Raw genomic sequence first — 14,766 nt, forward strand, 5'->3', positions numbered from 1 at the left:
AGCCAATGTTGTCATCCTCATGACATCCGAGTCATTAGATTTGAGGAGAGGACACGCATCTTTGTGATTCATAACTTTCGTTCATGAAGGCCACAACTCCCCCCCGCTGAGGTACAGGGCAGGAGCGAGCTGAGGTTCGTGATGGCGCCTCCCAGGCTAAGTTTGGATGCCTGTGGCAAGGGACTTTATTTGGACCCAACTTTCCTTTTCTCTTTGACATCAACTTCAGAGGTAAAGGATTCAAAGTAAAAAGGATTGGTTTAGCACATAGGTTTATGGTTTGCTTATTTACTTTCTTAGCAGTTATCAGGTTAAGCTTGCAAGGGAATGAAAATGTTTATTACTGAATATCTTCAGAACGGGAGACCAGCTGTGGTATTGTCACTTACCTTTGTTAGCAGCACCGTTGTCCTTCCGGAAGGCAGACGGTGGTATGGGAAGCACGGCGTCTGCTGATTTATGTGACTGAAACTGTAGGAATCGTGTCAGCTGTGATGACCTCTCCCTGTAGTCCTACATGGACTAGAAAGTGAATGCTTTAAGTGTGAAGAAGCATCATTAGCTGTGTCTTCAAGAAGTTACACAAAAGGAGTAAAACTTGTCAAGTCAGCTAAGAGCTTCTCTTGAAGGTCAGAGGGGGAGAGGGGACCAATTATGAGGACATAAGTCCTGACCACTTTCCTTACCCTAGACAAAGACGTATTCAATTGCTTCTTCCCTCTTTCCTCAAACCTCAGCAGATTCATCCCAGCAACTTTGAAGAGAGGCACACAAATCTATAGTTGACATTTAGAGGGATCGCAGGTTGGAAGCATGCATTCAGAAAGAGTTCTATAGATCACTGAAGGTAACACAGGAAAGGGCTGAGCATTTAGAGAAGGGTTCTTTGGAGCTCATTTGCTGGGTCAGAGTTGTTAAAAGCTCAGTGCTCAGAGGGGATCGGTGCAAACAGCGATTTGGCCCTTTTCTCTCTATTGGGAGTAACAGGACCGTTTTGATTACTGGAATGTAAGAAGCATGTCACTCTAAATAAATCACCCGAGAGGCCCCAAGTGGCACTCTGTACACAGTCTTGGAGTCACAGGTAAATAGCTAAGCTTCAGCAGGAAGGACTAGGGCATAGTCTGTCTTGGGATTTGTATCCGGGCTGGTCTGGTCCCGCCTTGGTCTGTCCCTAATGCTTAGGGTTTCTCTTTTTTTTAAGTTTATTTATTTATTTTGAGAGAGACAGAGACAGCACAAATGGGGGAGTGTCAGAGAGAGAGAGAGAGAGAGGGAGAGTGTGAATGAATGAATGAATGAATGAACGAACCCCAAGCAGGCTTTGTGCTGCCAGCAAAGAGTGAGTGTGGGGCTTGAACTCACAAAACTGCAAGAAGTCAGACACTTAACTGACTGAGCCACCCAGGTGCCCTGATGGCTTAGGCTTCTGTGGTGCCAGACAGCACAGTCCCAGGAGCTGCTTCTGGGAATACTTAGTAGGGAGAAACTGAAGACGGGAAGGGTTAGCCTTTTTTCTTGCAACTATTCCTAAGGGAGGAAACTGGGGAGACCTATATATTAGGCACTTTTATCTAGAGCCTGTTAGCTCGTGGAGAAAAAGTTTTGAGCACGGAAAAAAAAATTAATACATTTTAATGTATTATTGTATCATTATTGGCTGATTTTTATAAGCCCCTGTCTTAAAAAAAGTTATTCCTTGTTGTTTGTAAATAATTTAGATGATTAAAATGGATTGTTTAAAACAATTTTTTAGATTATAGTTTTACTTTTTCAGGGACATTTTATGTTATTAACTCCTATAGAAAGTACACTTTCTCAGAAACAGTCATTATCTTGTACTGTCCATGTTGTGAATTTTAGGTGTTTATTTGTAGGGAGGAGCCCGGCACGTGAGAAAAGATTCAGATCAGAGTTTTAAAGTCATGCAGTTAAGTCGGCAGATGGTCGGGCTGTTTAGTTGAATTGTTTTGGACGCCCTGATCCTTAAAGGGGAGGGAGAAGTAGGGTGAAAGCACAGAAGAAAGGGAAGGCCCGTTTATTTTCACGCTCACGCACAGCAAGGCCACTCAGGTGGGGGAAATTCCCCTAGAGCAGGCTCATGCCAGTCAGAGCGGCCTGTCTGGCTGCGGCCCCGCAGTGGAGTTGGGGCCGAGGTGCCAAAGTAAGTGTTGAAGGCAGAACTCACCTTTGGTCACAACAGCCCTTGAAAGTATTCTGAAGCTGCAGCGTGAACCTCCCCCCAGCACCCCAGGCACAGGCCAGGAATTGGCTTCTTTCGTAGCTCCCTTAGTGGACACCTAGGTCGGGGATCTGTGGAGGAAAGGAGCCAGAGGGGAAGTGGGGCCCGCTGAGTAGTACTTCAGCGCATGCGTGGGGCAGGAGCCTGAATAAAGGCCCGCCTTCCTGTCCTTTCTGCCCCAGGTCCCACGTGGGTCCTGAGGGAGAGTGGGCCGTGGGAGCCTGATGGGTCTGGAAGGGAAGCCCGGTTCCTTCGATTCACAGAACTTCGGGTGTAGGCAAGGTCCCTTCTGTCTCCACGGAAAGAGTTGATGACACGTGACCAACCCAACCTTCGTTCTGGAGCGGTTACAGGAGTTTGCTCCTTGTGCACAGAGCAGGCGGTCTGCTCAGACCCACTGGTGTTAGGCAATACTAAGGAAGGCCCGGTGCTCTTGCATCGGGATACCTATTAGACCAGAACGGAACAGGGCCAGAGGCTACCAGGAGGTGGAAACATGAAGAGTGAGGTCCTTGACTCCTCCCCAAACCGCCAGCTGGAGTCAACCCTGCTTACAATTTGCTGAACACGCCTGCGCTTCGGGAGTGCTTTCCGGACGGCAGCCTCACCTCTGAAAACCATAGGGGAGCCTTCCCGTGCTCTGGGGGGGACCCACGCAGACAGACGGCTGAGGGGGGTGCTCAGGCTGCTGACACTTAGCGGAGGAGCTCCGGGGTGGGTGCTAGCGGTGGGGTGAGCTGTCCGGCTGCACCACCTAGTGGTGGGAGGGGGAAGTGCGCCCCTGAACTGGCTTGGAAGGCACTTAGCTGGGACGCTCTTGGTGCCGCTTAAGTCAGGCCAGCTGCCCACCCCCGCGGGCATCTGCCACAGAAGGAAGGACGAGAGGACAAGGTCTAGGGTCGAGCTTTGTGAGCACCCAGAGGATCCAAAGAGACTTTTGCATTTTGCCCCTTCGACATTTTAACCACAATTCTTTAAAAAAAAAAATCCCTTTTTCTCCAGAGGGTATTTTAAGGACCACTTGTAGGAATTTCTGCCCCTCTCTGCATGAAAAGCTGTGAGAATGCTCATCGGTTAAATCACATACTCCTTAGATGAAACAGGGAATAGCCTGGCGCAATGGGAAAAAAACGGGCTTTTAATTATTTTAATTTTGCAGGATCCAAAAATAAGTTGTACAGAAACCAGAAAAAGATCTTGTGTGGCTTATTAAAAATCTCTGTGATAGAAACCTCCTGGTGCCTGTAGGCCCGGGTCTGCGACAGGGGCTTGGAGGTCTCTGTTGAGCTGCAGGGACAGACGAGGGGCTATGTTGAAGAAATGCTCAAGAGGCAGCCTTCCGGGGGCCCATGTTAAGCCTGGAGCTAAGGGCTTAAAAAATACCACCCTGTAACACCATTTAGCTTAAAATCACTTTTATTTTTTTTAAGAAGGGAGGAAATGCACTGCCGTATCAGAAACTGTTGTTGATTCCCCACCCTCCAGAGGAAAACGCTTGTTAGAGCCACGTGAACCCTGGACACAGTATTTATATTAATGATGAAACAGAGGGCACACAAAAGATTTATGGAGCTTTTCCCACAGGAACTCATGAAACTTTTTTTTCCCAGAAAAAATCATGGGCAGAGTTATATAAAGAAGTGACAGAAAGAAGTCTCTAAAGCATTTTCCTATGCCCTGACATTTTAAGTCTTTTAGGAAGAATTCGAAAGCATTGCCTTTTGCCCCTTCTTTCTTTTCTTTCTTTTTTTTTTTAATGGGCAAGCAGCTGACAGGCAGACATGTCCGCCTCCTTCCCTTCCCCCAAATGTGATTATTCCTTGAACAAAAAGTAACAGTCATTAGGAGCTAGTAAAAAGGTAAAAGCAAAACCAAGGAAAAGTGCTGATGCTCTTAGGATTTAGCTCAAGCCATGCCTTTAAGCTGCATAGACAATGGTTTCTGTTTTCTGTGGGTCTGGTTTTTCTTGGATAGAAAAGGCTGGCCCGTGGGCACTGCTGTTGACGTGATGGCAGCTACTGGAACTGTAGGGGCAGGTGGGAGAGAGAACATGGGCGTGTGCGTTGGTTAATGAGTTTATAGAAATTGCGAAGCAGATCCGAACTGTGTGACAGCAACTTCACACGCTATGTGTTCAAATTAAGAAAAGGAAAACATTGGAGGCATTTTGTTCACTTTACGTAGGTTTGGCCTCTTCCCATGGAAAGTGGGGAAGAGCATACGGAAGCTTTCAGTGCATCACAAAGGCAGAGTCCTCTTTTTCCAGGATCCGGAGATGTGTTTATAATTTTGATTTTTAAGCTATTCATGTTAGCAAAAAAAAAAAAAAAGAAAATCTCCGGTGTGTGGCATGGCTAGGCTTCTCCGTCCTCAGAAATCCCCTTTGAAACAGCCTTGCCCTGGTGTGTTTTTGGTGACTCCTTAGAAACCTCCAGGTGCAGGTATAGTTTTTGGCATCTGTGTGGGCTCACATGAGGGCTCTTTTAAGGACTGGGTGCCATGATGACCCTTAGAGGGGAAGTTCCTGTTCTCCCCAGCACATTACCAGCCCGCGGTGTGGGGGGAAGGACAGCACCACTTGGATTGACTGAAATGCACGGGTCGCTGTGTACAGATCACATCATACGGGTGGGAGACCGGCAGAGTCTTGGTCACGCTTCATGTCCCCGCCAGAGTGACCCTTTGCTCTCCTCACAATTAGAGCAGGCGGCCACGGGGAGAGCAGTGGGCTTTCCCGCCCGTCCCCGGGCGGCCCAAACAGTCTACCGAGCAGCCATCACCCAGGTCTGTGTAATCCTCAGTGCTGTCTCAAGGCCACGCAGGGAGGAAGCCCCAGCTCACCGGAGACCGTGGGCCCCATCACTAGCTGCAGTGGCGAGATCCCGAGCGCCCAGTTTCGCCGTCAGTCCTTGCCACCCTTATCCCCTCCAGAGGAGCACAGCCCGTCAGACCGTTTACCCAGTGCACCTGCTCTAGGCAGAAAGCACGGACGGATCAGAGAGCACGTGAGCAGGGTAGCTCTTGCCCTCGGAAAGCCCTTCCGTGCCCCGACCTGCGGCTGGCCAAGGGGGTGTGCCTGCACGAGGCATGTTTGCAGAAAAACGAATGTGTACGCTGGCCCCCTGCGTGTAGTTCACCAGTGTAGACGATCTTGAATAACAAGGATTAACTCAGTTTAAAGGTCCCCTTTGATAGATTAGGATTTTGTAGCCATGTCAGAACCTGGCAGAGAAGGAACAGATGTGAATAACGAGGGATTAGAGGACGCTCGAGGGAAGCCCTTGTCGGTGTGAATAACCCACGTGGTGCTGTCCCCGAGCAAGGCTGTGCGGCCCTGCAGCCCAGACTGAGGAGGAGGAAAAGGATTTAAGCAGGAACTCGGAGTGTTAAATCCAAGCAACCCTGTCCTCGGAAGCCCCGGGTGGGCAGCAGGAGGTGCACACACAGCTGCTGAGGCAGGGCTCTGGTGTCCCGTGGGGACCAGGGGACTCCAGGAGGGAGCCCTCCCCCTGAGCCCCTGCCCCTGCTGGCGAGAAGGCATCCTGTGCCTCTTTCTTGGAGGAACTGCTCTCCCGCAGGCAGGGCTTTGGGAATCAGCCTGTGGCTGCTCCGTGGGGAGCACCAGAGGCCTCGGGCGACTCACTGTCTCTGTGTTGTGTCCCAAGGAAGGGAAACGCTGCAGCAGCCCGGCAGGCAGTGGTGACGCGCGGAGAGCGGGGCCAGGCGTCCCAGTGGTATTTCGGAGGGGCCGAACCTCTGGCTTGGCACTTTTGATTCCTTCCTGTTGATCTTCCTATCGGTTGCTTCTGGGAAATGATGACTTCTGAATTTTAGCAGCCTTTTCCTGTCCCCAAACCCATCTGTGTCAGATGGGTTTTGCTTCTGCTGATGCCACCATGTCTCTAAAATGTCCATCTTACACCACGTGTCGCAAGGGAAGATCCAGTACGTGGTGGGGGGAGAGGAGCGAACCTTTGGGACCTTTTGATTCGATAATCTCCCGTGTTTAAATGGGGTCCACTCCTAATTAAAGCCAGCCTTGCTTTTGATTTTTGTTTTTAAGGTGATCTCTCTTTCCACTGTTGTGTCTTCTTCGTTACCTCTCCTTCCTACGTTTTTCTTTCCTCCCTCCCTCCCAAATAACCCCTCACACCTGTTATTTGGGATGCTTCTCTCAGGCTTTTTATTGCTTTTGTTGCTAGATCTTATTGTGGCCAGAGAATCGTGATTGTTTGGTTGCCTTTTCTTCATAGCTTCTTCCATTTTTGTTTTGTTGGCCGTGATTTTCCAGTTACCCTGCCCGGTTCCTAAGCCGTCACATTTATCGGTTGAGAAAGATTCATAAAGGCTGTTTTCATGTGTGTTTTTGCCCCTTCCTGCTCTGCCCGGTGCTGCCCGTGGTTAAGGTTTGGCTCTGGTGGCCGGAGTGCTGGCTGCCTCTCCAGGGGCCACGGGCGCCTGCCTCGACCCAGAGAGATGAGTCGGACCATCATAATCGGGGCACAGCAGTCTTACGTTGCGCCTCTAGTCCCTGCCACCATTTTTGTGCTCTGGCCTTGTCCTGCCTGCCTTCAGTTTGCCTGTCTCCGACAGTTTTTGTTTCATCTGGTTCTGGGCTTTTTTTTGTTTTGTTTTTTTTATTTTTTTGTTTTTTAAGACCCAGTCAGCTGCGTGTGGATCTGTAGGTTTGGGGCACCAATCTCTTCTGTTTTGTTTTCCTTTTTGTCAAACCCAAGGGAAAACTTGCCAGAATGAGCTAGAAGATTCTAGTTCGCGGCCTTTTGAATCTTTGGAGTGCTCATGGCCTCTGAGAACCAAATGCGTTCCCCCTCCCCCAAGAGGTCTCTGGGGGCTGAGCTGCTAGAGGGGTGTCGGGACGGGCAGGGCGGGGGGTCGTCCCACTACCGCATTGTGCCATTGTGCCATTGTGCATGCTATCCAGAGCAGCATCTTTTTTTTTCCTTTTCCTTTTTTTTTTTTTTTTTGCATTTGAGTTATGAACGAGGGTGACCTCTACAATCATGATGTCTCCCATAGACTCGATCACTCATTACTTCCCACTCGCCAGCTTTCTGATGCATGTTCCTAATGCTTCTGTGATTTACTTTGCCCCAAATCATAGTCTTCAGCTGCCTTAACAACAGCCCCTTAGCGCTTTAAAAGGAAATACATTGAGGACAACTTCTCTTTCATTAGAAATCAGACATCCTAGAGACGGCAAGAAAGCGGCCCGGGGGACGGGGGCCGCACGCACTGGTGTGTGTCAAACCGCACCTGATCCTGGAGCTAAAGACAGCCCTGGGCTCTGGGAGTCTTGCCAGCTTGTTGTTGGGGCAGCTGACATCCCATCTCCCACCCTGCGGACCACACATAGACAGTAGTGGAGCCAGCTCCCCCGAGCCCCTTTCCGTGTACACAGGAAAGGGAGCCATGTGGGCCTTGCCCCATTTCTGGGTGGCAAGGCCCCTCCCCATCCCCACGCCTCTCCCCTCTCCTTGGCAGAACTTGGCACCTGTTTGCCAGTAAAAAGAAGTGTGAAACACCACAAGAAGGAAGCTGATTCTGACCCCTGAGGAGGGAAACCAGATTACCCCCAAGGGCTCATTAGCTCTTCAAACTGGATCCACTACTGGCCAAAGAACGCTGATGGGGAACCCTGTCTGGATTGGGTCGGAAGCTGCAATTTGATGCTCTGCAAACCAGTGCTCAAAAGTGTGGTTATTTTTGAAAGACCACCTTCGATCCAGAACATGTGATTACACCTTCCTTGCCCAGATCCGGTTAACAAGGTAGCTCATCGCTTCTTCTGTCCCTTGAGGGCCATGCTGGGATTTTAACTTTCTCATGGGTTTACTTGGATGCGAGGAATATGTTCTGTTCCCCCCTCCCCCAATTTAGCACACCACCCTGGGAAGTGCATGTCACAGACCAACTCCACCTTCACCTTCACCACATGTCGTATCCTGCATCCTTCAGATGAGCTCACGCGGGTCACGCCAAGGTAAGGGACCCCGGCCCCGGGGTGGGTAAGGATGGGGTGAGGTCGGGGCGCTTCCTGCAAGGCTTACTGGCAAGAAAAGCCGAAGTAGAGAGGCTCATTCAGAACCAACTTGGGCCAGCTGAGGTGTCTCGTAGCACCTGCTGTTTGGGGTCCCATCTTCCCTCTTGAGTTGAGGCCCTTTTTGATTCAGATCCAGCACAGAGAGACGTGGACCCAGACTCTAGGTGCCTTTTTAGCTGGCCGCGTCCCTCCCTAACCAGCCGAAATTGACGCTTCCACAGTCAGCAAAGCCACGTCCGTTGGGATTTTGTCCCAAAGTCTGTCAGTAGAGCATGGGGTTCCTTCACAGAGTGGAGGCCGCGTGCCTCTGGAATAGACTGCAGGAACCACTTGCCACAGCCACAGTGTAACGACTGAAAGGATAAGACTCGAAGACCCAGCCGTGTGCCCAGCATGGCCCATTTTCCTTCGGTGCCTTCCAGAAGCGATAGAGATTGACACTGTCTGGCAGGAGGACTTGTATGGCCTGGGGTGGTCTGCTTGGCTTGGTTTCAGGCCTTCCACAGCTTCTAGTGAAAGAGAAAACGGTCTCCCTCCACGGGGTGAGGTGACCCCCTCAGCCCTTTTCTGTATGGTGCAGTCGAGCAAGGCCCGGGGCGAATGCAGGTGAAGCTGGAAGGGAGGGAGGCGAGCAGGGCCAGCTCGGAGGGAGCCGCCCCAGGGAACACCTTAAACTATGAATAATTCTCCGCAGGTCATGTGAGGAGGACGACGAAGCGGCCCTATGCCCCGTCGAGCTGAGAGGAGATGTAGGGCAGAGAATGAGCCCACAGGCGAGGCAGGGGGTGAGCACACCGCCAGCGGTGCCTGCCCCCGGCAGGGCCACCTGGAAGGAGCTGTGTGTGCACGCGTGGCCGCCACTAACCCAGGACTTAGGCGTGGATGTGTCTCTGTGGTTGTGCCTGGCTAACGTGGCCTTGACAGTGGATGCCCCTAACCCCTCTAAATGCTCAGTTGAGCCGAGTGCCGGCACTAATATGGGCCTAACCGAAGTTCTCAGCAGAAAGGGAATCCACATCTGAGCTTGTCTTCTCTGACTCCCTTCCTGCCTCTGGAGAAGCCGGCATCCCCACCCGTAGCCCGATGTTGGAAGAGCTCTAGGTTTTTTACCACGCTCTGGGGCTTCTCCCGGGAGAGGCTGGTGCCTGGTGATCTTCTAAGCCGTAGGACTCAAAACAGCACTCCTGTCCCCATCTCGGGGTCCACGGAGCCTCATCAGGGACAGAAAAGTCTTGGGCGTTCACTAGCAAGAGAAGGCTTTTTGCCTGGGTTTGGAAGAATGGCAGCTTGAGACCAGATGAAAGATCTTCCTCAGAATGGCCTTGTAAACTAGATTTTAAGTCCCCCATGTTTTTGCCCCCTACTGCTTGTAGACCAGTTTTGTAGAATTCCACTTGTGCTTTTTGGAGAATCCATTTCTTAACCTTAGGAATCTGCTGTGGCTTCTAATCTTGTGTTTCTCTGAGTGCTCCCGACCCGCCAGCATCCCAAACCCTTAGCTTGCATAAGATGGGCCTGTTCTGGGTTTCTCACCCTGTGCTGACCAGCCAGTGGCAAGGTCACCCCAGTGTGCAGCCAAACGATGCCTTAGCTCGAACGTGCTTGTGAACCCTCCCTCCCCCAGCAGAAGGCCCCTGCTCAGGTCATTCCTGGGACCTGCTCCAGAGCGAGGCCCCTCCCTGCCCACACCCCTACTTGGTGTCTTGCCCAAGGTATCTGGCCTTCCTTCTGCCAGGCTGGGGACAGAGGGCTCTGTTCCCCCAGCTCCTGGGGCCCACCCAGCTGGCCTGCTCCAAGGGGTACCTGCAGCCCCTGCCATGGCCCCGGGGAGGTACCGGGGTGGGCTGCCCTGCCCTTAGGGGTTTAGCCGGCAACTGTGAAGGACCTCCATGCCTTTGTGGCCTGGCCCCATCCCTGCACCAGCTGTTAAGAGAGGGTCTTTCCTGATTTTTAAGCAGACAGCAACGTCTTTCCCCCTGCAGCCCCTGTTATACTGTGCTGGCCTCACTCCCTTTACTGCCGGACTCCAGCTTCTGGAACATAGTGGGTCCTCAGCCAGCATGACACAAGTGGATGGAGAAATCTTGCTGCTTTCCTTTGGTGACACAGGTGTCGCGCCTCCCGTGAGCCTTTTTCTAGATAGGTCCATAGATGCAGGCCTGATAGTACGTGACACGGCTGCCTCTGACCCCATAACTCCACTCACGGAGGTGGAATCGGCAACCACGGGAGGAGGACTAAGGGGGAAGCACGGTGCAGGGAAGGGCGCTATAGTGGGAGTCAGGAGGCCGGGGAGTGCTGCTGCTGTGATGCACACCCCTCAGCCTGTCTCCCCCTCACCCACGGGCTCTCCACCTGCTGGGGCCATTCCTGGGGGTAAGCTCTCGGATCCCGAGTCCCGGTTAACTTCTTACCTCGGGAGTAGTCAGTAGGAAGGAACACCGGAACTTGAGTAATGGGGTAGGGAAAGAAAGCCTCTCTGCTGAAGGGCTCCCCCACCCCCCATCTTTGGGGTCACCCAGACTTGGGCTCGAATCCTGGGTCTTCCACGCAGTAGCTGAGCGTGACACTGAATCAGCCACCTAACCTCTGAGGCTGAGTTTCATCACCTGCCAAGGGGACAGTTGTCCCCACCCTCCGGGGCTGAGACAAGGGACTCGTGCAGCTTGTTAACTTTAAACCATGCCCCCACGCAAGGGAATCCAAGGCCCCCAGGGGCGGGAGGGAGGAACAGACGTAGAAAGAGGCATCTGGGGAGCCTGGGCGGGTCCTCCCTGCACTCCTGCGGGAGACTGGCCACGAACCTTTTCGTGGGGGCTCGTGGGCATTTTCTGATGAATGACCTCTTGTCCTTTCTTATCAGCCTTAACTCGGCTCCAACTCCAGCTTGTGGCGGCACCAGCCACTTGAAGTCCACGCCGGTGGCCACCCCGTGCACTCCACGGAGACTGAGCCTGGCCGAGTCCTTCACTAACACCCGCGAGTCCACGACCACCATGAGCACGTCTCTGGGGCTGGTGTGGCTGCTGAAGGAGCGGGGCATCTCCGCGGCCGTATATGACCCGCAGAGCTGGGACAGGGCCGGCCGGGGCTCCCTCCTGCACTCCTACACCCCCAGGATGGCGGTGATCCCCTCCACCCCGCCCAACTCGCCTCTGCAGACACCCACGTCTTCCCCGCCCTCCTTTGAGTTCAAGTGCACGAGCCCTCCCTACGACAACTTCCTGGCTTCCAAGCCGGCCAGCTCCATCCTGAGGGAGGTGAGGGAGAAGAAGAACGTCCGGAGCAGCGAGAGCCAGACAGACGTGTCCGTCTCCAACCTCAACCTCGTGGACAAAGTCAGGAGGTTTGGCGTGGCCAAAGTGGTGAACTCAGGGCGAGCCCACGTCCCCACCTTGACTGAGGATCAGGGACCTCTCCTCTGTGGGCCCCCGGGCCCAGCCCAGGCCCTGGTCCCCGGGGGCCTGGTCCCCGAGGGCCTGCCTCTCGGATGCCCCACGGTCACGAGTGCCATCGGCGGGCTGCAGCTCAACAGCGGCATCCGGCGGAACCGCAGCTTCCCCACCATGGTGGGGTCCAGCATGCAGATGAAAGCCCCCGTGACTCTCACCTCGGGCATCTTGATGGGTGCTAAGCTCCCCAAACAAACTAGCTTCCGGTGAGGACGGGAGGGGGGCCCATCCCCTGGAGGAGACCCGTCTTTGCTCCTGCCTCCCTCTCTCCCCCACTGCACTGCGCGTTCTCCCTCTCTCCCCCTCCGCCCCTCCCGTCTTGAGCTAGACAAATCAACCTCGTGCCTAATGGGGGAAGAGTGGAGACTTTGTACAGTGTGTACATAGGACCTGGAGACTTGTATCCGCCCTGCCCTTCCTCCATATCCCACGGGAAGGGCCCTGGCTGTCACTGCTGTCACCGGGACTTTGTGCGGCCAGGGACAGGGGCAGGCGGGCGGCCCTTTCTCCTCCTCTCCTTTGAGAAGCACTGAACCCCCCCCCCCCCCCAGTCGTTCTTATCCCATGGATAGGAAACCAGTGAATCTGTGGCTCTCAGCGCTGTGCATCGCGAGCCGGCACGGGGCACCGCGCCTCTGCCGGCCGGTGTCTCTGGGCGCCTCCCCTCGCTCGCCCCGGAAGCGCGGCAGGAGCCTCGGGCTGCGGCCCCACGCAGCTGATGTAGCTTTCGGGAGCGCAGGGCTGTTCTTTCTTTCAGGGGCGGCCCGGCTTCCTCGAGACCTTCACTCCTCTGCTTCAACGGAGAGTCGCTTCTTTTTTTTGAGGTGGGACTTTTTCCATGCCTTCGACCTCAGTCGCCCTTCGCTGTCCCGTAATCATTCGTCAGGCCGCAGGTCTGACCTGGAAGAATGTATCCACGCTCCCGTCGCCCCTTGCGGCAGCCCCCGTGTGTTCTGTGTGAGGGTTCCGTTGTCTGTCTTTTTTATAGGCAGGGAAGTAATGGTACTAGATGGCGCGTCACAGTCCGCGTCCCGTGGTTCCAGGACACCGACACCGTACGGTTTTCCTCATACCGAACCGCTGATGAGAGAGCGGCGGGGCTTGGGGACCCCGTGTCCCAGCCCCGAGACGACACGTTTAACAATGCGATTAAAGGGAAAGCGGGTGGGGGGAGGAGGCTGGGAGTGGAAGCTGTCAGCAGTGAAAGTAAAAGCAACCCCAGCCACCCGTACGTAATACGAAACCAGTTCACGGGAGAAAGGGGGCTGTGGCAGTCTGCTGGTTCCAGTCCTTCCTGGGACGCCCCGAGACTGGTCCGCGTGTCTTCACGGATGTGGTCTTCACGCAGGCATTCGGCGCCCACACCCTGGGCCCTCACGTCTCAGACGTATCTTCTCCCTCTCCCGTGAGGGCCTGTGTCTCCTTGTGCCGCTGTTTAGGAGAAGATAGGTGCTTGTGGGAAGAACCGTGCGTGAACAAGGGAGCCTGGTCCTGTGGGTGGCGCTGATGAAGTTCGGACCTTTTATTTATTGGTGCGTGCTGTGTTTTAAACATGCGCTCTCCTTTCCGGTTCCGGCGTGGCTGTGGCATTCCAGGCCAAGCAGGTAACTTATTTATTCTAACCTGAGGACTCCGCCGTCCCTCAGGGTTCCGTGGTCCTTTGGTCCAGCCATCTGCAGAAGGGTAACATCCCGTGCAGACGAAGGTGTCGCGTTGCCGTCCCCTGTTCCCCGCCCCCTCCCCCAGTGTGTCCAGTTGAGTGAGTGGAAACCCACGCCCGCTGAAGCGTCTTTGAGAAAGTCTCAAAGGAGCAAACGTCAGTCGTCCGATTTTAGAGTATTTATTCTCAGAACACGAAGGTGTGGGTTGTATGCGTGCACTCACTGCAAGGAGATTTTTTTTATTTGAATGTATTTTAAAGCAGTAGGTAGAACCACAAAGGAGTATGAAAACCACGAATTGAATGGACCACTTTGTGTATTCAGAGAGGAGCCACCCATCACCCCAAAGGAAATACCAGTGTAAAAAATCGGCAATTCGGAGGTCGCAGTACTTAGTATAGTTCATGATCGACCTTGTGCAACCACTACCAAAAAAGCGTGTTGTAATGCATCGAAAAATACAATTTCCTTCTCTAATGAATATCAATAAAATAAGTTCAAATGATGGAAACCACACTCGGATTCTGACTTGTATTCCATTTTTCATCGAGGAGATCTCTTTATGGGACACCTAAAGCTGTTCAGCTCTTTGGGGCGAGTAAATGAAAGCCGTATACTGTCCATACTGTTACAGCCACCCTTTCACACAATACTACACCTTAGACAACTTTCCAGTTGGAACCTCGAGAGCTTCCCTACATTCCAGGGAATTCCCTACATTATACCGTGTTGACGTACCCACGATGAACACGTTCATACTCCTGTGGACCAGTACCCTAGGGCTGGGGATGGAGTTAATTCCCGCCTTTTCTATCACAGCCCTATAATGAAAAAAACCTTTGCCTATATGTAATTTTCCACATATGGGAGCCCATCAGTGAGATAAATTCCTAGATAGAGGTCACCAAATTGCCCTCCACAGAATTAAGACATGTCTAAAGACCGGGGATTGCAGAGGGGTATCAGAGAATTGGGACAAAAAGGACAAGACTGAACCTGCTGCCTCAGTATGTGTAAGCAGTGAAATTATGCAGGCAAACATAGTCGTGGGTGGTGGCAACGTGGATTTTAAATCAGATGTTACCATTCGGTCACGGTGTGACCTTCGGCAGGCCCCTTAGGGCCTTTGGGGCTTTTTTTAACCTGTAAAATGTGAACAGTAATATACCTCTGGTATATTATGTTAATTGGTATAAATGTTAATTGGCTGAGTAAATTTATCTTCAGTATCTACTGTGTGAGACATTGTTCTAGGTAGCGGGGACCTAAGTAGCTTCTGCCCCTGTAGAGTGAACATACAGTTCTAACATGGCATAATAAGGGCCATGCAGAGAATTACAGGGAAGTGTA

The 14,766-nt window shown here is 52.8% G+C and overlaps 1 protein-coding gene across 11 annotated transcripts in view; it reads left to right on the plus strand.

Moving 5' to 3' along the window:
• The window catches only part of TRAK1 (trafficking kinesin protein 1), a 125,184-nt gene extending 111,252 nt beyond the window's left edge, over window positions 1–13,932 (plus strand). For 9 of the 11 annotated variants that reach the window (XM_086720530.1, XM_025912926.2, XM_025912927.2 and 6 more), the window contains 2 exons: window positions 8,141–8,243; window positions 11,167–13,932. In XM_086720530.1, the coding sequence (XP_086576656.1) occupies window positions 8,141–8,243; window positions 11,167–11,965 (902 nt within the window). In that variant the 3' untranslated portion in view covers window positions 11,966–13,932. Of the gene's footprint in view, window positions 1–8,140; window positions 8,244–8,997; window positions 9,089–11,166 lie in introns of all 11 variants that reach the window. The other 2 variants (XM_086720532.1, XM_086720533.1) reach the window with 1 other exon arrangement.
• The last annotated feature ends 834 nt before the right edge of the window (window positions 13,933–14,766 follow it).

This window comes from Puma concolor, chromosome C2 (genome assembly GCF_028749965.1).
Source record: "Puma concolor isolate L17-30 chromosome C2, mPumCon1.1.hap2, whole genome shotgun sequence".
Taxonomy (NCBI): domain Eukaryota; kingdom Metazoa; phylum Chordata; class Mammalia; order Carnivora; family Felidae; genus Puma; species Puma concolor.